The 23,816-nt window shown below is 37.4% G+C and overlaps 1 protein-coding gene across 1 annotated transcript in view; it reads left to right on the top strand.

The window, feature by feature from the left end:
- The window catches only part of ARHGAP15 (Rho GTPase activating protein 15), a 337,309-nt gene that overhangs the window by 213,758 nt on the left and 99,735 nt on the right, over positions 1 to 23,816 (top strand). Inside the window, exons 19-20 of the mRNA XM_032445704.1 lie at positions 1,935 to 2,033; positions 22,386 to 22,463. Of these exons, the coding sequence (XP_032301595.1) occupies positions 1,935 to 2,033; positions 22,386 to 22,463 (177 nt within the window). The remainder of the gene's footprint in view (positions 1 to 1,934; positions 2,034 to 22,385; positions 22,464 to 23,816) is intronic.

Below are 23,816 nucleotides of genomic sequence, written 5' to 3'. Positions count from 1 at the left end.
ATTATGAAGTGGTTATAACAGAAATGTTGCTGAACTTCTTTGCGTTCAGTTCCATTCAGTTCTTCACGTACTGCCCATCTAAACGCAGTGCAGCTCCTTGCCTGTTTTATTTCCAAAATTGTTTACAAATATCTTTGGTTTCTTACTTCTTTTTAACATAATTTACATGGGAGAATGTTCCATCTTATGCAAAGAATTTAACAGGTCTTTGCTAGAATTAAAAATAAAACAATTAAGATGTCAAAAGAGGAAGTGCTAGTACTTTTAAATCATAAATCGCTGTATATATAATTACCACTGAAGGCAGCTATAAATGTTTTATGAAGAATATGTAACCAGACTGTGCTTTGTCAGAAACATAACCCCCAAACATGTAACAGCCTGTTTGCTGATGCTTAACGCTGCACATGCACACAGCCTTCTTCACTGTAGTTCTGTGAAGCCAGTCCTCCATTCCTTCTGCAGCCAAAACTATGGCTGACTTAAATTCAGGCTTTGATATACTCGACCCGAATGCAGATCACGTGCACTGGGAGGTGCATTTGGTGCAGATGCCATCCTCATTGGCGTGCTGGATAAGCTTCTCTTGTGCAGAGCCTTTCCTATCTTCTTTCCCTGGTTGTTCTTTAGTCTGGGGTATTCAAAAAGCAAGGACAGTCAAGCTGCCCACATCTATGCTTAGTAAGAATTAGCATTGATAAATGACAGTAGGGTTAAGCTAGTGTCATTCCAAAGCAGAAAATGAGCAAACAGAAATTGGCCTGGTAGCCTGAAAAAGCTGTGTTTCTTTGAGGAAGAACCACTCCAAGTGATTGTGGTGAAAGATGGTGGGTCTGTCTATGGAGAAAGTGTCCTGGTGCCACAGGAACTTGGGGATTGCAGGCAGTCCTGCTGCTCTGAGAGTGAATGTGCTTGGTGGCTTTGCCCTGCAGAGCCCAACCTTGTGCTCACTTCCCTCAGCTGTCTTCAGAAACATTTTTGAAAGCCTCTACACCAATATTCAAAATGCATGCTGTTGAAGTGCTATATGGAGACTGTCTTTTTGGATAAATGATGGTAGTACAGGCCTATTGTTTGAGCATTTAACTGGCTCCTATTGAACAGTTTTGTTCATCTGTTTGATTCATTTTGATTCTAGCTGACAACATCCCCATTACTGATGGCTCTTTTCATAATTTCTCAAACATATAGAGTGGAAATGAGGTGGAGGAAGCTAATTAGTTATCTGAAGAGTTTAACATGATTATACAGATAAGTTTTAGGATGAACACTGTGAGTTAATCAAAACTTTCATGTGATAAAAACTAAAACAGCATTATTGGGCTGAATGCTTATATATCAATGGAGCAATCAGTTAAACTTGGTGTAGCATATGCCATCCTCATAAAGACATTTGGTATCTTCTGCTTTTAAACAGGTAATCTGATGATTAAAATATCCTATAAAGGCTAGATGAAATTATATTCTGTGTCGTAATGGTGCAAATTAATAAAGCCCTTGAATCCATATGATGGTCTGTGATGAAACTGCACATGCACAGAAGAGGTGTGAGTGCCAAGGTTGGATCATTGGTTAATATTATGCAGGATTTTTGATTCAGTAAGATTATGGTGTGTTGTTTCAAAAATGGACTTCACTTCTTTATGACACATCCATACAAATTCCAGAGACCGCAGACTGCAAGTATTAAGAAGATCATGGTAAATGAAAATTTTAGCTTACCTCTAAGTTACTGCAAACATGGAGAGCTTTGTTACTGGGGCTGAAGCTAATGAGCATTAGGACTCAGGGAGGATTTGTTACTGTCTATGTCTGCCCACCATCCATACCTAAGTTTTAAATTTATATGCAGGCCCAGAAAAGAGAAAAACCCTACTGCTAATAGTGTGCTTTAATGTATTTTTCTGTGCTTTTTCTTCTCCCTCAAAACGTAGATCAAATTTTTGGCTCCCATTTGCACTTGGTATGTGAACATGAGAACTCTACCGTCCCCCAGTTTGTGAGACAGTGTATAAAAGCAGTTGAAAAAAGAGGTGAGTACCTTGGTATTTAATACTCTCTTTTGTTTCTCTGTTAATATGAAAAGTTTAACCTTGTACCTCTTCTCGAATGACCGGAGTAGTCAGGCAGATTGTTCTACATACAGTATAGCTATGGATTACACTGTGTTCCACTCTATATCTTCATTTTCTTTATGCAATAAGGCATTAATAAACCCCATTCATGATGATTCTTATTTTTTTATTCTTATATTTTGTTTGACCTGTTGTTATTTTAGTCTTTCTTCCTGTAAGCAAATGTTACAAATTGATAAATTGTCATCAACTTTCTTCTGAAATCTCTGGTGAATGCCAATATGTTTTAGTAAGTCCTGAATTGTATTCAATGAAAACTAATGTTGTTCTAGTGTGACCACCAAATTTTGTCTTTTTTGATGTATACAAGTGCCTAGTTTTTATTGTTACTTTAAAGAGTAATAATGTTGTAAGGATGAAAAGAGTACTCATCCTCCTTTAAAATTGTGATTAATTTAATAAGAGAGATTTTCATAGTAGAAAAAGATGTGCTTAACACCATTGCCTTCCTTCCTTCCTTTTGACTGTATCTTCTCACACTGAAGGTCATTTCCTTTGGAAGGTACATGCGGTAGATGCAGAATCTTAAAATGTATTGTATAAAAATGTGAGGCTTCATCACCATCTGTTACAAGTTTACAACTTGTTCCAGGGATCTGGGGAAACATATATCTTGCAAAAGATAGAAAATTTATTTTCAGAATAAGACTGGGTGAACCCATTGTCACTGCCATATAGTGGAGTCTCGGAACAAGAGAACCAATGACAAATAAAAAGACATTTAGACCCTTAACCACAAAGGGAAAGGCTATTTTAATTCCATCATTGCTACCTGATTTTATAGTGAAAGGTGCAATAAAACTACCCTGGAGTTTCAAACTCTGGGAAATTCATGCTCTAATTATACAGCAAAGAGAGCACTGGGATATTACTATTCCCAGAATGCTTGGCAGGAAGTCAGAGACTAACAAACTGGAGACTGTTCAGTAGGGGGAGATAGTAGCATTGGTTTCTCGGTGGAAGACTAGAGGATGGATGAAAGGAGAGGGACAAAGAAAAGGGATATACGAAATGTATGAAGGGCTATTAATAGTGGAGGAATTGTAAGGAGAAATTCAGAACTCGAAATGGAAAGGCAGAGATTACATGATAAAAATGCCACACCACGTAGAACATTTCTGATTGACTTCTAGGTTCTGAACTTAGCACTGGTTCTCCAAAAGATGCATTAGATATTTTATGGATGATTTGTGGTCTCTGATTACTACTCCAGGAGAAGTAAAGCCAAAAGTCTCTGCACTGCTGGTCTGTAACTGAAAAATCCAAAAAACCTCATTAGATGTTTATTGTCTGTATGAAATATGCACAAAAGAAAATATAGCAGAATTCATCCTTTGGAGTATTATCCTATTGTACATGTGTTTCCTTCAGACTTGCTGTAGCAAGGAGGAATTCCATCCCCTTTACATACACACTTCAGTCTACTGTGTACGTACATAAAAGTTAGTCATATGGCATGAGATAAAAATTTTAATTTTATCACTGTATTTATGAGTTTATATCTGATATACAATTTTTTTATATTATCATTTTTTTGGATCAAGATGCTTGCATTTACTCACATTCTATTTACTCAAAGTGTTGTTTTTACTAAGTTCTGGCATAAACTATCTCAGGACAGCAGTAATTTATGTGAAGTTAAGTCCAATGTTTATGCAAGCTTCTGATGACATTTTATACCGGGGCTGGTATTAGGAAGCAGTATGTGGAGGTGCCAAGTCTCCCGGCATGGCTGAGACTCAACAGATCTGAAGTCCTCCTCTTAATGGCCAGATACGCCTCCAGCCAAGATACTCAACTGCAGAGTCATGGGAAATACTTATGTACCAATTATGGGAAAGGCACATTTAATGAAAACTGTATGTTTACTTTCATAGTCTTAGTAAGATGGCCTAAATACTCAGTACAGCTGGCATATTGGCTGTTGAAAGAAAGCTTTTTTTTTTCCCTTTTTTTTTCTTTTTTTTCCCTGAAGTTGCTTTTTTCCTATTTAGAAAATTTATCATCTACATAATGTCACTGTACCAAAAATGTTACTTGTGTGTTTCATTTACTGTAAAGGATTATTGGGGGGAAAAAAGGGTCTTAGGAGGCTAACCCTAAATGTTGCTTACAAAATATTCATACTTTGCTGCATGGTTGTGTTCTTATTTATGAGCTCATAGTTTTTATTTATCCACTGGTTTTCTTTTGTGTGTGTGTGCGTTATTTTTGAAAACATTATCACTGTGTACAGAAAGTAAGATCTGAATATGCCATATTAATTAGTACATGTTCCTATGTGGATGAGGTTACATACAATAGCCAACTGTACTAATATTCTCCCACCACAGATGAAAAATGTAGAGGGTGTCATTAACTGTTGGCAAGATTTCCTATTTAGTTACACTATTTTTAAATGAATATCTACATTGAAATCAGAGGAATTATTCTGATGTTTTTCTGCAACTTAGATCAGATTTTGGTTGTTTGTCCCCTAGGCTATTGTTTGCTCATTCACCACTTCAGGACAGAGGTGCTTTATAAGGTCTAGTCTAAAATTTCTCACTCCATAATGCATATTTATCTGTCCAACAAGAATTCATTTGTTCAAGAGTGAATTCCATTCTTTTTTTCCAGCTTCTTTTTATGGTTATTGAAAGAAAAGTGGAAAGCAGAGGGTCTTTATTCATTCAGTCAGCCATCTTGCAGATCTGGTGGTGGAGTTTAATACAGACAGCAACTAAAAATGTACCCACTTCTTTTCTTTTTCTTTTTTTTCTTTGAGTTGGGGTGGTGGGAAGCACTGTTTGTTTGGTTTTTTTTTTTCCTTAATTCTTCATTTATGGATTCACAAATGTTGATGAAATTCATGCCCCAAGTACTTAAATGTACAGATCTGTGCCACCATAGTCAAGAGCATTTGTCAAAGAATGTTGGACCGTTGGCATTGAATGCAGTGTCCTTGATAGAAAAATCAGCTGATTATACGATGTGACCTGGAAAAGGGATAATTATGAACCATGCATCAGTCAGGTAGAAGAAATACAGTGGTTGCTCAGAGATTTCCATCATTTCACTTTGTGCTTCCTCAGGGGCTAGAAAGGAAAGTTTTTCAGAGAGCAGTGTATCCATGTGGGATTTTTGGGGGGCATTCTGTTAGTTTGCCACCAATACCTACCTTGGATGCACCTTGAGCTGTTCTGCTCTGTTGACCTGCTCCTTTCAATTTATACTTGGCCATGTCACCAGGAGGGTGATGGGATGCACCGAACCCACAGAGCTGAGCTGGTGACAGTCCTCCCTGCACACAGTCTGTGTGCCATGTGCTCCTGCCAAGGGTGGGGTCCTTTGCAAGACTTGTGGTGTTTCCAGGCCAGATATGATTTCCAGTCATTTCTTGAGTCTCTTATTTATTTTGTTATACACGACCCTTTAGAAGTCCTGGCTGTTTTTTGCATTTTTTTTAAAGTAAGTGAAAGGCACGAGTAGAATGCATACAAAAAATAAAAATACTGGTCTGCATTGTAGCTAAACCAAATGCCATCCAGGACTTCTCAGTAAAGTTTTATCGTGTGAAAGTAGCCTGATACGAAACTCTTTTCCAGGGATGATCATCTGTCTGTGTGTCTAATGACAGAGTAAATGAACACCCCAAGCAGTCAGTATCCTAAAACTACTGGGGGTATCCAGTGTACTTCAGATTTTGAAATACAGTACTAATGCTTCAGGGAAATACAGTTTAACTTTCATCTCTCTTTTGAAATGTCCTTCATTTTCTCCCTCTATTCCCAAATCCACATTAGCGCTCTCAAATCAGAGTAAATGCCTTAAAAATGACACTGCAGGCAGCAAGTCTCATGATTACAGGTACCATTTTTGTTCTAAGCTGGACATTGCAGACATTGTTTTCTGTTGCTTTTCTTGGAGCACAGGATGCTCTGACAGGAATGATACACAAAATTACATATTTGATTCAATGCCTAAAAGCCACCCTGGGATCCATAACCTTGCTTAAAGATTTAAGGAAGACCTTTAGTCCACTTCTGAGGAGGTTCTTAGCTTAGAAAACTTTATCTTTCAACTTTACTTCTTAGCAGCTGTTATGTTTTTTTGCTGTCGTTTGTTTGACAGGATCCAGTTATAGGTTCCGATGTCTGTTTAAAGAAACAGGGAGGTTGTTGGCTTTAAAATTCCCTTACTGCTTGTGTGTTCAACATTTTCCCAGGCTTTTCTACATAGTTTGCCAAGTAAAGGGACTGACCTTTTGTAGCAAACACTTTTTCATTTCTAAATGCTCACTTTGATTTTTGTCCCATTTTATGCTCATTCCAAACTGTTTACAACCCACTAAAAATGACTGTGAATTATATGTTTGTGTAATGGATTCCTTTTGTGGTTGGAGTGGAATGTTTACTTTGAACAATTAGTTATCTTTGGGCAGATTATAGTGACCTGAAAAAAGAATGGCTAAAATTATTATAGTACCTTAACTATTTCCTTTTGTTATCTTCTCTGTTTGGCCAGTGTGTTATTTACTGGGTTTCATTGCTCTGAGCCCCACCGATCAAATCATGTTAAATGAGAACAGTGACAAGAACCCCAGAGTGTGAGGAGCTCATCCTGAGGCGAGGGCTTTTGCTTGGGTTGGGTTGGGTCCTCAAATAAGGTTTCAGAAATGACCATTAGGCCCTGAGAGGATGAATAGGTGCATAGCCTTCAGGGGACACAGTTCGGAGAAAAGTTTTAAGTTGAAAATCAGACTTTTTAAAAATGCATCCAGAGTTTGAAACCTCGAAGCATCTAAAATGGATACTCGCTTTGGCTTTAACTAGAATTTGGTTAGGCATAATATTATTGTAGGATTGCACACATACATGCTCAAAGTCTCATGCACCAGAATCTTTAGTGTTTGAGGGAGAAAATGTCTTGAGCAAAGATAAAGTACCTTATGGAGTGCAGTGAAGAAATACAGTCATCTTCATGAAGACAAACGAAGATTAAAAAGGTATTTTAAACTATCTCACCTCCCAAATGCCATTCTGCCCTGTGACAGAAGGTTGTGTCCTTTCATCTGTTTTATCTCTTAATCTAAATGCTGAAGTGCAGCTAAAAGCACTTAAAAACCTATCTACATTTTTTAAAAAAAGTGAAATATTACCTTCTAAATCATATGCTGCTTTAAAGGTAGTCAGTATTCTGGTAGAAAGTTTACATAGGGGAGGCTCACTTATCTTAAGGAATTAAGAAAAGAGGAAATGAGTTTTAAAAATATAAAGTATTGTGAATATACTTATATAGCTAGGGAAAAAAAAATACTATAGAACAGTTTAACACTATCTCATTTTCTAATGGAAGAAAATGTGGCATAAGACTTGAAAAAAAATCCCAGACGCCTCCAAACACTGATGGCTCCCATGTGGGATCATGCATTTTGACCTGGTGTGCTGAGTAGGCTATTGGAGAGAGGTGGGGATGACAGAAGACATGAGGCCCATTCAGCCAAGGTATTTATCTACCCTGATACTCTATGTTATTAGATTTGTGTTCAGTCACTTGATCTAGTAGTCTGTGTTTAGCTTAAGCAATTTGGTACCAAAAAATACTTCAGTCCCATTCCTGAGGATCCAAAGAATGTAGTTGGAAACTATTGGGTAGTTCTGACAGTGTTCACCATCATCACTGAACTTCCATTAACCATCCTGTGTTCCCAGGCTACAACCCAGCACCATTAGACCAAGCTCATCATATGGTGGTACAAAGAACAAGTTCCAACAAGATTTCATTGAGAAGGGCAGCCTCAGGAAATCCATCCTGGTCACAGGGTAGCTTTATAATTCTGCCTGAGTGTGGGATTGCTCTCCCATAGCAATTGGCCCCTATACAACCATTGAAAATTTATTTTGTTTGTATTTTCTCTATCATAAATTTTGCACTGCATATCTCTACCCTCAGAATAAGAAATTGTTTGCAAATAGTAGTTTGTTTCCTACAAGCTCATTCGCTGATGTTCTGTACTTATTTTCCTCTAGAAAGGTATTTTCCAGTCTCTTTTCCTTCTCCCAGGCCTACACATGCTTCCTTGCTTACTGTAATATAATTTTACATACTGTTTCCAGTGGCTTTAGCATTCAGTACCCTGAAAGTACAGAGATCATATTGCTCCATCAAATGATCTGAGCTCCCAGTTCTGCTAATTTTGTTCTGTTCATTCTTTCCCACTTTGGGATAATGTATTATACTTGGATCCAGGCACGCACCAAAAGCTAATACTTCCATGAAGAATGTGCAATTTGTACTGTTTAGCTTGTGATGAGATTCCTGAAGTCTTTTATGATTCTGTCTTGTTCCAAGGAGACTTCTGCTCCCAACATTTGTAAGCACTGAATTTAAAAGAAAAAAAAGTAAAACAAACTGATAAAAAAAAAATTAAAATTAGACACAAAAATATCCAGCAGTTTAGCAGATAAAGCATTTTTTCCAGGGAATTCTAGTGGGTTGAAGAAAACTGTTTCTGAGGGCATTGAACTATGTTTACTTTAAAGTGGCCAACAAGCATAAACTTAAACGTACAGATGAATGCAGCAGAAAACAACCAAGTTCTGAGAAAAACCCTTGTAAGTTTGTGATTTAAAATCTTGTGTTTTTCTTCATCTTCTTTTGAGCTCAAATTAAGAGCAGTTGAATTTAGTGCAAACATATTGGCAAGCTTTCCCTGCCCCGTTCTGTCTTCAGGCTCAGGCAATCCCCACTATAGCCACCTTTCTTAGAGCAAGAGCCAGTTAATAGCATTGTGCAAGGTCCAAGTCAGAATTGGCTCTGACGGGTATTCACTCTGGGGCCTCTGTGTCTGCTAGAAAGCCACATTCCGAGTTAGGAAAAATATTGAGAAGTGTCAACAGGAAACATCACGGAAGAGCATACAAGACAAATTAGAGAAGAGGAGACAACAGCAGAAAAAAAAAAAGAAGAAAAGGGGAAGAAAAAAAATAATAAGAGCATTTCAGTGACAAGACACAAAAGAGAAAAGAAATATATATTTAAAAATTCCAAAAGCATCTAGTCAGAAGAAGCCATAAAAAAGACAGGCACTTGGGCCAGTTGCTGTGTCTGTCGTAGCTACCTGATACCTGTTTCATTGATTAATCTGTTCCAGGGAGATGTATCCATTTCTATGAGAAAGGGGGGATTTGTATTTTAAGCCTTGCCAGTAACAACAAGCAGACACTCAGTGTGCACCAGAGTAACTTCTGCAATGCCTGGGCCAGATTCATGCCTTGGGTAATTTTATTGCTTTTACTGGAATTACACCAGAGATGAGTTTGGCCTTTTGCCTTTTTCTAGCATTGTATAATATATCTATTAGTGAACACGTAGAAGGAAACAGGGCATTTTGTCTTGAGAATTTTCCATAAAATCTTTTTCAATAGACATCATAAATAAAAGAAACCACTTAACCTATGGAACAAAAAAAGAATCAAACAACATTTTCTTGATATTAAAATAATGTTAATACACCTTGTAAATCAAATAGTTGACGTGTATATGCAGAAACAAAAAGTCCTGAGAAATGTAAAGCCATCTGACCGTAACTGCTGCTTACTCTACCAGTGAGCACATGAAGGTCCTGATGTACCTCCTTTTCACATTGAAGGAAGCACACACTTGAGGATATCCACCTTTGAGCCATAGAAGAAATAAATAGATAGATAAGTAAATAAATAGTAATAAATCCCCTCTTATCCTACTGAAACACTGAGGATGTGAGGCATCTTGTCCCAGTACAATGCAGATACCCTCACAAGCAAGGATCTGGCAGCATTCCCTCTGTTGTTCAGCCATTAATGGAAGGCTTTGGGCTAACACTTGGCAAAATAATTCTGGCCTAGAGATGTTCACAAGGTAAAAAAGTTAAATTCATTAAGTTCTTTTAGGGAAGAAAAAAAAGTGGTTGTATGTTCAGAGTCTTTTAGCATCCCTGCTCCTTAAATTTATGGATTTTAAAGGAAATAATGAAAGCATAATTCCACACTGTGGACTAATTACTTTTCCTGTTAAAAATATAAAAAATTACTACAACTACACTGTTTTTCAGGGGGAAAAAAAGCGTTATTGCAATAAAGGAGGAGGTAAAAAGTTATACTGTCTGTGTGCAACTCAATGGAGTCAGTTTAAAAAACCCTGCCTTCTTTTTTTCTGCCTGCTATTCAAGAGAGCAAATAACTGCAGTTGTATTTTATTACTTCAATTATTTCCTGTAGCAGCTTGTGTTACATCAATGTTTTAACCATATAATATAGCAGCCTAATGGGATGGATGCCTAAGTGAGAGAAATTGTATCAACAGAAAGCTTCAGGAGCGAAGCAGAGGGCAAAGCAAGACCAGCTTAAAAAGGAGACGTTATGGTAATGGTTTCTCTTCTCTAAGAGAAGTTTTCTTTCAATTTATTTTACTCCTCTGAACTTACGAAGTTGATGTTGCTAGCAATCTGGCAACTGAATCTTCCCTAAATCTGCTACTACATAAGAAACTCTCCCACCCCCACCACAGGAATCAACAAGTCATATAAAGACCTCCAGTTGTGCATTCGCTCGGCAGATTGTTTCATTTTAATCAGTATCTTCGCAGATCATGGATGTAATTATATAGCAAACCAACTTCTTTTTGTCTTCGCACAGATGAACAATGCCCACTGGTTTCATTGGAATGACATGGATGTAAATGAGAGCAAAATGTGGCCATTTTGTTTTATAACATCGCAGAACCACATCGCTCCATCCCAGATACCTCCAGACAGACTGATCCAGTTCTCAGTGTCTCCTCTGCATCTTGTTTTTCTGATGTCAGAGATGATACATTTGAAGTCATTCTAATTCTGGGGATACAAGTATTGCTACTAGGAACTGCTTTCTCATGTTCATTCTTCTTTGAAATTGATATAAGTCATTTCATTGCATAATTCCTGTGATCAGTTCAGTAGAAAAAGAGTAGACTTCTCTTTATGGAAGTGAATAAGTCCAGTTTTATGGACATTTGATGTTCTACACAGTGTTGTGTTGGATCAGGGTCTTAAACTTTATGTATTTGGATCTGAAATGTAAACATGCAGATATTCCCTTAACATCACCGTGTAAACCTCTGAAACAGCAGCAAAGTGATAAATCTTCTTCAAGTTCTCTTTGCACAGAAAATGTTAAAAAAGTCCTCAAAGGAAAGGGTCAGGCTATTCCATGCCTCTTCACCCCATCTTCCCAGGAAATGTTTTCCCTACTATTTCAAACCATATGTTTTGATTTGTCAGTCCTGACATGGGGTTACGTGACATAGTGCGCCAAAGCGGCTGCCACTGCACGGCTTTCCTGTGCCAGCAGCAACCACACAATGGTGTTGGAGGTACCACAGCTCTTTGTTTACTTAGAAGTGAAATAATTTTGATGAGTGCATGGTATCAGTTAGCAAGTGTTGAGTTCTTTATGGTGATATTGCTCATGTTGTCTTAAATGGAAAATGGGTAAGCTCAGAAATCTTTAATAAGAAAAGTTTCTTACTGTACTTTGAGAGATGCCCCGTGGAGCCACTAGAACTAAAAATCTGTCAGCATACTTGGTAGAAACTTTGTTTCATGGTGCTCTAACTCATATGATTGAGATTAAATTGAACAAAATCTTGGCACAAAGTTTGGCAGTCGAGAAGCATTCCTCTGTTTTGTCTGTGTGTGTGTGTGAGAGAGAGACATGGGGAGGCAGAGAGGGGGCAATTTAGCAGTCACTCACTGTGTGTGAAATTATCAGGTGCCACATACTTTTAATAAGCCTTAGTAGGAAGATAAGGTATAACATCTAATGAAAACTGTTTTCGTTTTAAGATAGCTGAGCATCTACTCTAGCCAATCTACCACTGCAACTGAAATCATTCCGATTCTTTAACCTGGCTACCCCATAAGCCAGACTCAAAACCAAAGAGGAAGATGGCAGATTCTGAAAGGGGTGGTCATTGAGCATTCAGATTTTCCTATTTTACCACTAGAGCAGATTAGCTCACAAACTGTTTATTTAATGCCTGTCTCTGTGAACTGGGCTATTCTCACAGCACTGGTAGAACAAGCAGTGCAGCATTTTGCTGAGTTGCCCTTCTACCCTCACTGAGCCAAGGCATGACTTGTTTAAGTATTTTGCAAACAGTCACAATATAGTGACGTTTGCAAATAATCTGGATTTCTGCACCAGAAATTGTTCCTAGTGATTTCATTTCTTATCTTTATTTTGCTTGCATTTTTGTGTTCTGGTATGTCATGAACCGAAAAAACAAAGAGCACAGCTTACAGTAAGAGATTGTGTACGAATCTGTGCGACTCTCATGGATGTCTCTATCGTAAATGTCATTAATATTTACTGGAATTTTGACCAAAGAGGGAAATTAGATATGGAAACCACTATATGCCAACTTCTCCTTTCCAAGCCCTCAGAAACACCAGAGGGTCTGTGTGAACCCTAATAAAAGGGTTGAGATTGGATTTCTACCTTCCTTACGTCATTCCTTGCTGAAACTCACGATTAAGATACAAAGGCAAGGATTTAAATAAAAATTCCTCCTGTAGCTTCAAATTTTAAGATAATTATCTTCCATGAAAATATCAAATGATGCTGATATTTATGCCTTCACAAAAGTCAGCTAAGAGATATGCAATGCATTTTATTCCCACTGAATAGGTTTTTTTTCTTCTCTGAAGTCAGTAGTTTTTCTTGATTCTTTGCATATCTCTCAGATATGGTTCAGTAATATTATTTGTATTATTTTGTATTTCCTTGTGGGGTTTTTTTCATTCTTTTTCACCTGAAAACAGAAAGTAATTTGTTCCATCTCAGATTACACATAAAAACTACCTTTTTCAGGAGTTCCTGAAGAATTAATGTATGAGTTTTGAACTGTTTTAATATAGTATGCTATAGCAGGCTTGTCAAGCTATAACTTACTGTTGTCAGAATTATAACAAAAATAAGATATATAACTGGAGTTCTGCAGCTAAGAGTTAAAAACAATGGACAAACATATCAGCATGGAAGGCTTGTGTCATGTTTATAATTATGTTCTACCTTTTTTGTTCACTATTACTACTTAGTGTCACAGTTTCATGGTCATACTTGTCAAACCATATTTTCTAAGTATGATCTTTGCTGCTCACTTGTCAATGAAAGTTGTAGCTTAAAGGTTTATCATACCAAAGATGGTGTGAGAGAGTTCGGTGGAATCCCACAATCTTAATCATTAGTGTGTCTTTAAGTGTGTGCAAGGTACACTGGGAAGGATATTATTAAATCAGAATCTATCTATGCTTATACATGCACACACCTTTGTATTGCCATACTTATATGTTAGTCAGATAGGCAATGCTAAGAATTCAGTTGGTTGGTGTTAAATAGCCATATCTATATTTATCTTCCAAAAGAGTCTGAGTTCCATCATAGGCATGTGCTGTAACACCCAGGGTGTATGGTAGGGTTCCACAGCCTTAAGAATATCATTTTAAAATGTTTTTTCCCACTTAAACACTAAGTCTAAAGACAGATGCCTAGAGTATTGTATTAGAGAGTAAATACTGTTACTTGATGCACAACAAGAGCTCAAACTCCATTATTTGAGCAAGGTTCTGCTAGCTCAATCCTCCTGATAGAAATCTAGAATTGAGCTGATCTGATTTTCAACCATACAAAACATATTCAGCCCTCTGTATTATGCAATGAAAGAAGTACTGTCAAGTGCCTAGCTGCTATTTCTTTAACTGTTGTTGTACTACACTGGATAAACTCTGTATTAAAATGCCAGTGCAGTGCACCTCGGCTGCAGAAAGTGCCCACAAATAGTTAGGCAGGACTCATTCCTGGACTCAATAACTTTAAGACATCTGAGCTTGATTTGAGTATAGCTGTCAAATAAAAATGGATCAATTTGAGGGAAGAACACAGGGCATATCTGAACTCCTCAACTGGATCTAAAAAGTAAGGAATGATGGAAGAAGCTCTAATGTGGCTTTCAGAGTCCATTCTAAATATATCTGCTCCATCCTAAATCTCAAATCCCAGTCACTATCCATAAAAGAAATCTCTTTGCCAAGCAAAGGTACTATGGTCCAGAAAATGCAAGCTCCTTACCCATTTTGGCGGAAGGTTATGTGTGCCCAAATGTACAGTTCTTCCACTTCCAACCGTTCAAAGTCCAACAACAGCAATACTGGTCAGGATGGGGAGGTGACATTACTGAGTTCTAATTTCATCTCTCGCTATTGTGAAAGATGGGAAAAGATTTGTCCCTGCTGCGCACTAAATTCTCTTTAAAGTCAGCCTTGGGAGTAGGAGATGTTTGGAGAATTGTGTCCGTCCCTTAGCTTTTAACCACAGCTCCTACTGATGTCTGTGGACCTGAGGGAAAGTCCTATATAGTCCTAAGAACAGAGATAGACCCCCCACGTGCAATTTCCCTTAGTACTCAGATGTTGCTCAAAAAACACAGGCGTGATGTTGGTGATGATGGATCCCAAAACGAAGCCCAGATTAACCGAAGTGGGAGTATTTAGCAAAATGCATAAATTTCTTGTAGGCTACTGTCTGTAATGAGCAGATCTTTTGCCAGTTTAGGGATCATAAGTTACAGCTGGCTTTTGCTGGAATAGTTTATGCTCTTGACCCTCCTCGGCTGCGTAGCCAATGGGGAGTTGTCAGGCTACATGTGTTTTCAAACTTCTTTCAGCTAAATCAGAAATCTAAAAGCAAAATACAGCTCTCAGCAGTATCATGTGGAGTTGTGACACTCCCCGAAGGGCTCGGGGTCCATAAACCAATGAATGGATTACAATGAGGCATAAATATAGTATTTTCATCTGTGACAGATATAATCTTGTGCCTGTATTTTTCATGTTGCTTAACTCTTTCAGATCATAATGTGCAGTAGAAAATGTCTTATAATGCATGCTGCAGTAAATATCAGTCAAGTATGCTTTATTGCTTAGCTCTACATGTTTCCAGAAGTTAACAGGCACAGCTGGGATGTAAGAAATGGCAATGTTGTATATATTTCTTGAACATACAAAATACCTTGGCTCTCTTCTCCCGCCACTCAACATTACATCCCCAGCTGTTCCAAACATGTCACATACTGAATGAGTTTTTCCATCATCAGCTTCTCCTGATATGATAACCTTTATTCAGGCTTCCATTCTCCCCAAATTAAACTGCATTATCCACATTCCCATCACATTCAAATTAGACTATATTACACAGACATATATGTATAGCATATATTGCATGGTACAGGGTAGTAGAAGTGCTAACTGATGGAAGGTGGTAAACGGCCATTAGTAGCTGAACCTAGTAGAAAAAAACTCAATGCTAGTATTTAATGTCTCTTGATCCTCATGACTCAGACCTCTCTACCTGAAATTCCCATCTGTCAGAACACATAGTATCGTATTGCCACAGTAGCAAGCAGGTAAGAGTGGTCAGAATGGATTGACTAACCCAAGCACGAGAAGTAATAACTGCAGCAAATTGCAACAAATAGGAGTGGTGAAGGAGATATTAAAATAGGAAACGAATAAACAACAGCAACAAAAATCACAGAATTACATACCGATGTGTTGCAGAGAGAATGAATATTTCCAAACATTCAGTAATTTCAGATATTATACTGCTTTGCATCAAGTAATACAGTGTCTTTTTCTTTGATACTGCCATTCCATTTAAACCAGTGAGCAATGTGTGTACTTGAAGTCTGTATTTGGTAGGGATTTTTTCCCTTTAGCATAAGCCCCGTTGATTTAAAAAGTGAACAAAGATGAATCAGGTGGTAAATATATTCATGTAATCATTTTCATTAATAAGCCGTTATAAATAATAGAGGGAAGGTTTTAAGTGTATAATTTTCTGTAGCACAATTGAGATTTTTCCACATCTTCAGCAGTAAGTTAATTAGAATCACCTGCATTTTCTTGGGCGGACACCAAATGGATTGCAAACAAAAACAGATTAAAATAGCTGTAGCTCATGGCATACAGATGACAAGATTCACAAAGAGGACAATCAGGCAGTGAAAACCTCCTCTTTTTCAAACATTTTTGAAGGAAATTCAGCTCTTGTGAGTCGCTGTAAAGAGACGTTTGTAAGTGTTTCGCTGAAAGACTAGAATGGCTTTGTTTCTGATCCCATGATGAGTGAAAGAAATGTTTAAGAAAGATCACTTTACAGAGAGATTCAGACTGAAATGTGATGACTGTGATTCAAGCCAAGCCAAAAATTACAGCTCAGAATTAAAGGGGATGGACGTGGCTTGGGAATCCATTTTCCCACATTCCTGAATCTCAATCATCCCAGCCAATGTTTAAAAGAAAATACAGTGGAAAACAATGAGGTCACTTTGTTTAGCTGCAAGAAGTGGGACTATCCGCATGGCAAAAAGTATATATTGGAGGTAACGGCAAAATTACAGTGGCACTGCCTATGTGATGCTTTCATTCAAAAAGAGTAGCTTCCAAGCTCAGTTTTGTTTCTTGTTGCAGTGAGCTTTCAGAGTACATCTTGTTATTCCTGGGGCTTTTAAGCTATAAACTTCTTGAATGACAAAGACAGAGCAACACAATAGAGGAGAAGACGATGTCATAGCGAGCTTGATTTAGGCATTAAGCAGCAGCCCCACACAGCAGTAAAATGTGTGCTACTTCAAATTGCACTTGCTTAGCACTGCTGCTACCCTTATTTATCTGTATGTAAATATCCACATAGAAATTCTACCATCAAGTGACATAAAACAGAATAAAGTATATCATCCGTCATATTCACTTGTTACCTATTCTCAGTATGTAATGTTCATATGCAGTGGTATAATTGCTTCCATTAAACAGCTTCTAAAGGGTCTTGAAAACAATAAGATCTTAGTCAAGCTTTTCTTCTTTTATTGCATCTTGAACTTATTACCACAAGAAAAAATGAGGTTTTCTTTTTACATAGGAACACCCCTCATCTTCTTGATATTATTTCAGTCAAACACAGGATTATTTCTCTTTAGCATACTTCCTAAACAGATTCACTAAACCTCACGTCAGACACCTCCTACAGACTCATTTCTTAGCTTGTTAAGATCTAGTTTATATTTCACCTATTTTCCTTTCCCCATTTCCATTGTTTTTACTGATCTGAAGCAGTCTTGAACTCATAAGACCTTATCTGTGCTCTTTTCAATTTTGACTTGCCTGTCACAGGCCCCACAGTGAGCATTGCTTATGTCATAAGTCATAGTGGTAAGTCCAGTACCTATGAATCACATGAGAAGTACCTATAGAAAGGTCATTTCTCCACCTTTTCTTTAATACTATGCACGTATGTTATTTTATTTGCATGAACACCAAATGCAGTGCTATAATGGAGATTCTGTTTGCAGTGCATGAAGGCCTCTTCTCCACTTCTCCACTTCTGTTCCATATTCCTCTTTCTGTAATTAGAGGGTTCAGATTAGCCCTGTTTGCTGGGGGACTGAATAGGAAGATCCTATTTCACTAATTATCTAAATTATATCAGGTCTTCTGCAACCTATGTCCAGGGAGCTAGAAGTCTTCTTTTCGTATGAAAACTTATTTTACTAGAATGAAGCTGCTTAATGTGGCTGTTCAGGCCTTCTGCAACTTAACCTGTCCTCATCATTATTTAATACTTCCCTAATCCTTGTGTCATCTGCTTACTGTGCCAGCAGAGATCTATTATCTTTGCTCACATCTCTGATAGGGGTATTAGATGGCACTGGACTGAAAGCTCCACTCATCCAAACTGTTCCAGTTTTGACCTTGTTAAGTGATAAATTCCATTAACTACAAAATTTTGAGGTCTACCATTGAGTCAGTTTTTAATCCATGTAAAATATTCCCTGATAATTCCATGAAATGCAAGTGCTTCAATCAAAATACTATCTGGTGTTGAGTCAAAGGCATTTTGGAAACATACTATTTCAGTACTATTGTCTTTATCATTCAGACCTGTCAAAAATCCAATCCTTCAAAATGATAGTTTGTTAGACAAGACCCTGATTTCCATGAAACCATGCTAATTATGATTGATTACATTTTGCTCTGAGTTATTTCTTCATAGAGTCATGAATTAATTATTTAAGTAGACTGTCTGGGACCGAGGTCAGTCTAGCCAGTCTCCGAGTGCATCCCTCTTAACTGCTTCTACAGTATCGGAATAACTTCTGTCACTGAAAGCCACATTGAGCACAAATGCTCATGTTCAAGCAGAGATAGTGCTTTTTTTCAACCCGAGTTGCTTGAGCTTCACACCAGGTCTATTGAGTAAGACATTATCTACTCACACCACCTCTTCATCGCGCTTGACTCTATATGGTTCCGTATTTGCTGTTGATGCCTTTGTATTCTTCTGTGTGGTGCAACTTAGATTTATTTTGTTGTTCTCATGGTTTTCATCTCCAGTTTCCTTTGTGCCAGGAAAAACCAGGATTTTTTTAGCTCCTACATTCACCTGAAAGTTCAGGCACCTTTTGTAACCTAATCCAGATGCAGTGCTTCCAAGGGCTGAATTTTAACATGTTGAATTTATTCATTAGTACTCCTCACGATTTGCCTTCTAATGGCACAAATATTGATGTTTTTGTAAAACTACTCTTGTTGCACACTGTTCTGTGGTGATTCTCTCATCAGTCTCATTATCTTGTCATTGGTGTATTTGCTGCATTCGTGCATTTCTGCCTCTTTAAATGACTTAATGCTTCACTTCTGTGCCCTTTGTAAACTTTGAGAAATGTTTATAAATCAGGTATTTATGGCAAGATGTATATGAAAACAGGAGGAAAGAATTAAAGTTTTAGGGAGAACATACCCTGATAATGACCTTTGAAATATTTGTAAAGATAGCCCTGGGCATCTGAGCCCACAAAATAGTTTATAATACAACAGCTTGATTACATAATGATACTTTAGTTTTAAAACGTATGATCTTTCTGTTTATGGGAAGGCATAATAGGCTCCTTTGAAATACAATATTTTTGCCCTGAACATAACTGATTTTAAATGAAAGGACTAGCTAAAGAATGCCTTTTTTTCAAGTTTGTGCTTTGCTTTGTTGTTGAATCCAGCACGATGGTTTCTTTTATAAAACCAGGCCAGGGGACCACACCTACCTCAGGATGCATTAACTGGAGAGGTTTCATGGGTGTCTATGCAGGAAGTTACCTACTATCATTTAAGATTATATGTTTCAAGATCTAAATATTATTAAAAAACAAACAAACAAACAAACAACAACAACAACAACAAAAACACTTCTATGTGGGTAAATGCATCACCTAAACTCTTTTATGGCCCATATATAAACTGCTTTTTCTGCACTGCTTGATTTCAGGTCAAGCTGCTATCAGAGTTGATGTTGATCTGTGTGCATAGTTGTGCTTTGGCTAGAAGCAGGAGTGCAAGAAATGCTGTTTAACAAGTGCTCATGTAAGACCTTCAGTGCAGTTTTGTTGAGTGTATATCATGTTGACTGCTCATGAATTTCAATCAAACCTGAATTCAGCTGCCTTATAACTTCCTCATTGAGACAATCTGTGTGAACTTTTGACAAAAGCTTAACTTTGCATATAGTTAGTGAGCTAAGCTGATGTAAAAACAAGTTATTTAACTTCATTTCTTATACCTTTATAAAATTTAGACGCCTGGACATATTGAAGTCTTTATCAACATTTTGGCTGCCATTTCTAATTGTGGGTCTGTGCTATTCTCAGGTTCCTCATTAAAATAAACAAAAACAAAGTTGGAGTTTGTGATATAAAGCAAATAAAATAATTCTTCTCCTCGAGGGCAAAATCCAATAATTCATCTCTGATAAAACCAACTCCATAAGAAGGTCAGCCTATAGTAAACAAGAAGTTGGACTTTATTACAATGAATAATTTTCCTGAAACATTCTTTACCGCTGTACTTGAGTGCCAACACCAGATACAAAACTCTGAAAGACTTTTGTTTCATCTTGTTCCCTAAGTATTTATAGCTTGCCTTGAAGAAACGCTGACAGCAGTGCAGTGTTGATTTTGTCCTTGATAGAGGTGTCCTTAAAAGTGAATTTTCTTTGAAATTTGCTCACAGAATCAGGATGTTAGAACTCTAAAGTCATCCCTCTTTCTTTCCTCTTTCTCATTCTCTCTCTCTCTCCTATTTGTACCTAATTGGATTTCCAAAATAAGTTGTTAACAATCCAGCTAAGATAATGTGGTTGTGAAAAGGATGTCCAAATCCACCCATTTACATTGGTTTGGTTTGGCTTAACTTTCAAAGTTCTTGGAGCAGAAAGTCGATGGCACGTGAACACTATAATTGGTTTGATATTCTTGGATTTTTTTTTCTTTCTGCCATATTGCATAGTGTCCAAATGAAATGCTAATCAGAACTCATTTCTGGACCAAAGTAAATTTATAACAATAATAATTCACTTATGTACTCCAGATCATTTTGCACGATGTAATATCCTCCAATTTACAACATAGTTTGTCATTTTCACTCGATCTGGATAATTTATGTAGTTTCATACTGAGGGGGTTGAGCTGTTCCAAATTGATGCTATTAATGTGAGACATTGCTATTTCACACACAGTGACAAGTATTGCTTTCATTTCCATATACCCTGGAAGATTGAGAACCAAGTTGAGTTAGATCCAAGCAAAAGTTAAACGTCCTGTTTTGGGGCTTTTTGCTTGTTCAGTTACTTTTTTTTCCTCTTTACTTTCTGGTTTAGACTTCACTTTATGTTCTATTTTTACAACTGACAAAATTTTTACCATTTCAAATCTTAATCCTGTACCAACAGGAGTCCCACAAAACAGAGCACCACTTTTATTTTGTGAATTGTGTTTTTTTTTACAATCCTTTACAATCAGGGAGGGATTCCTCCAGGCACTGAAGTCCACTGAAGCTGTGGCCCTCATCTGCCAAGCATGATGCAGGTGTCTGAAATTGTGACTTGAACCTCAGCTCCCTCCTATTTGAGTGTAATTACAAGTGGGCTTCTGAGATACATTTTGACTTGTTTTCACTTTTTCCTATACTTTCATTTTTTCCTTTTTCCTCACCCTGAATTGGAAAAGAAAAAATTCCCACTAGACACATTGTCAGAACTGAAATATTTCCTGAAACTGTTTTGTCTTGACAAATTAGTGTTTTCTGAGAGGAAGGCTTTCTCTGAAATTGTTTGCCAAGATTAATTAAAACTCATGTTCTAAGTGATGAGTAGCCTTAATAGCCTTAAAAAAAAAAAGTTGAGTTTGTTGTAGATTCTCTTTGCTTCTTGTTTATTTGCAAGTCTTAAATGTGGAGTGACAATGTACAGTTCTGTGTTTTCAGTTCTTAAGCATGTAGCCATTTCGGTCATTGTTTGCACAATAGCTAATTCTCCAAGGAAAGGAGAGCAGTTCCCACATGCTTTGAAATGCTACAGCTATGCAACTAGGGCTGAAAGTGCTATTTTAAACAGTCATATCAGCAGCGCTTGCTGTAGGAGATAATATGTCACAAAAGGGAGTATGACATCTAGTTTCACCTAGAAGATAAACCTTGAGTAGATATGCAGGGAGAAACAAGTCTGTCAGGTTGTCCTTGAAAAGGATGGCCTATATTAATGAAAAAATGTACTCCAGGGCATGTCCTATTTGGGATATTTAATTTTAGCTTCAAACTCGTCTGATCTGCTATGACGAATACAGTAGAGTAGCTGTAGTTGTGTGTAGTCTTACACACGTCATGATTTCAGAGTGGGCATCGCACCCTGAGGTCATAGCCTCATACATTCACATCTGAAAAACTCAGGCCTCAGATGGAAGATCTTCCCCTGTTAATATACACCACTAGGAGAAGCAGCTCGTGTTTCAGCAGGGCTAACACACTGTCGTTTGTATCAAAAACAACCCTTCTCCATGAACACAAGAACTAATCCACTCTTCCTTTTCCCGTCACACTCAAATACCTTTGCAGAATGTATTCTGCTGACAGAATTACAAGATAATTACAGTCAGGTATTTTGTATTCACTTAAGCTAATCTACCGCGTTTATTTCTCATTGTTGTCGTAATCAGGCAAGGAGGCACTTTGGTGTTTGTCAGGTGGATTATTTTTCAGTCATTCACTGCTCTGCACTTCTTCATACTTGTTAGGGCGCTTCTGGCTTCTTGACAGACGTACAAAGAAAAATACTTATATGATTTAAAATGAAATGTGTGTTTCTCTTTCAGGTCTAGAAGTTGATGGAATATACAGAGTTAGCGGCAATCTGGCAACAATACAGAAGTTACGATTTGTTGTCAATCAGGGTAAGTGATTCCTCCACCCTGGTAATGTTTTGTTTAGTATTTAACTGTCTCAGATGACAGAATTTCAGAATCTGCTATACATTGGTGGCATAGAATGATGAGTTGTGTTTTGGAAAAGAGAGGAAGGGGAAGGTAGAAAGACATTGCACAGAGGGAATCAGTCAGTTAGGAGAGAGGAAAAACAGCTTAGTAAGCAGAGGAAAATAATGGTTAAACAGTAGATGAGAAACAAGCAAAAAGAAAAAAAAAACGAGGAAATGGATAAATGAAGTAAGGTGGCAAAAACAAAGCATATGTAGAAACCAAAGAATCAAAGTGAGGGGGAAAAAAAAAGAATAAAAGGAAAAATAGCAGATTGTTTGGATGTTGAAAGTTAAACAAAACCAAAAATAGAACAGAGATCCAAAGGAAAACAGACAAAGAGAAAAAGGTGCTGAAAAGAACTGAAAAGGAAATGCTAAAACTAGCATCGTGGCTCTGCCAGACTCAGTGGAAGATTTACCTCTGATTTCAATAAGGCAAATAATTGATCCCAGGAAATGAGAAGAGGAAAGATGAATGTTTGGGGAACTTAAGAACCAAAATTAGAACTAACCATTGTGTTATGGTTATAGTTAATGAATGCATTACCCCACACTCCACATGTAATGAACATATTTCTGCAAATACAAAAGAACAGTTATCACAGATGTAGCTAAATAAAGCTAAAATTGATCAATAAATGATGTTACAGGTGTGGAAGCTGCTATTGGTAGCTAATTAGGATACATGACAAATACATTGACCTCTCTGAACAGTGCACTACTCTTGGCAAAGACTAAACATATTCACATTTAATAGCTTAGCAAATATCATTGATGACAGTGAACCTCCTGATCCTACTTAATGAGAAAAACAAATGAAGCTTTTCAGAAATTAGAAAAAGAATCAAATCTTAAATTGCATCCAAGACTTTATGCACTTTTTGAGTTAATCAAGTACACGTGCAAAGCTGCTGCAACTTCTTCTCCTGCCTTTCCTTCACTCTTTTATTGTTGCCTGAAGACTTTTACTACAACTGCTAAATGTTGTGCAATGTATATGATGGTGCTTTGGGGTTTTTTGGGGGGAAGATAGTAATAGTTGGAGAATTACTCCCCCAATTAGTTTTGTTCGAGGCATAAACTAAGACTTTTGACCCCAAAATTTTCATGATTTTCACTTTCAAGCCTGCATTTACATCCATAATGAAGGTGCTCCAGAGCAGTCTTGTCTTCAGCTGAAACGGGCGGGTGAACTCTACTTTATGAGGAAACAGTATTTATGCCAGTAAATTCAGTGAGACTGAATAAATCATCAGCCTCATGGTTTTGA

This window comes from Coturnix japonica, chromosome 7, assembly GCF_001577835.2.
Source record: "Coturnix japonica isolate 7356 chromosome 7, Coturnix japonica 2.1, whole genome shotgun sequence".
NCBI lineage: Eukaryota > Metazoa > Chordata > Aves > Galliformes > Phasianidae > Coturnix > Coturnix japonica.
Note: the sequence above shows the minus strand (reverse complement) of the source record. Positions and strands in the feature narration are given on the sequence as shown.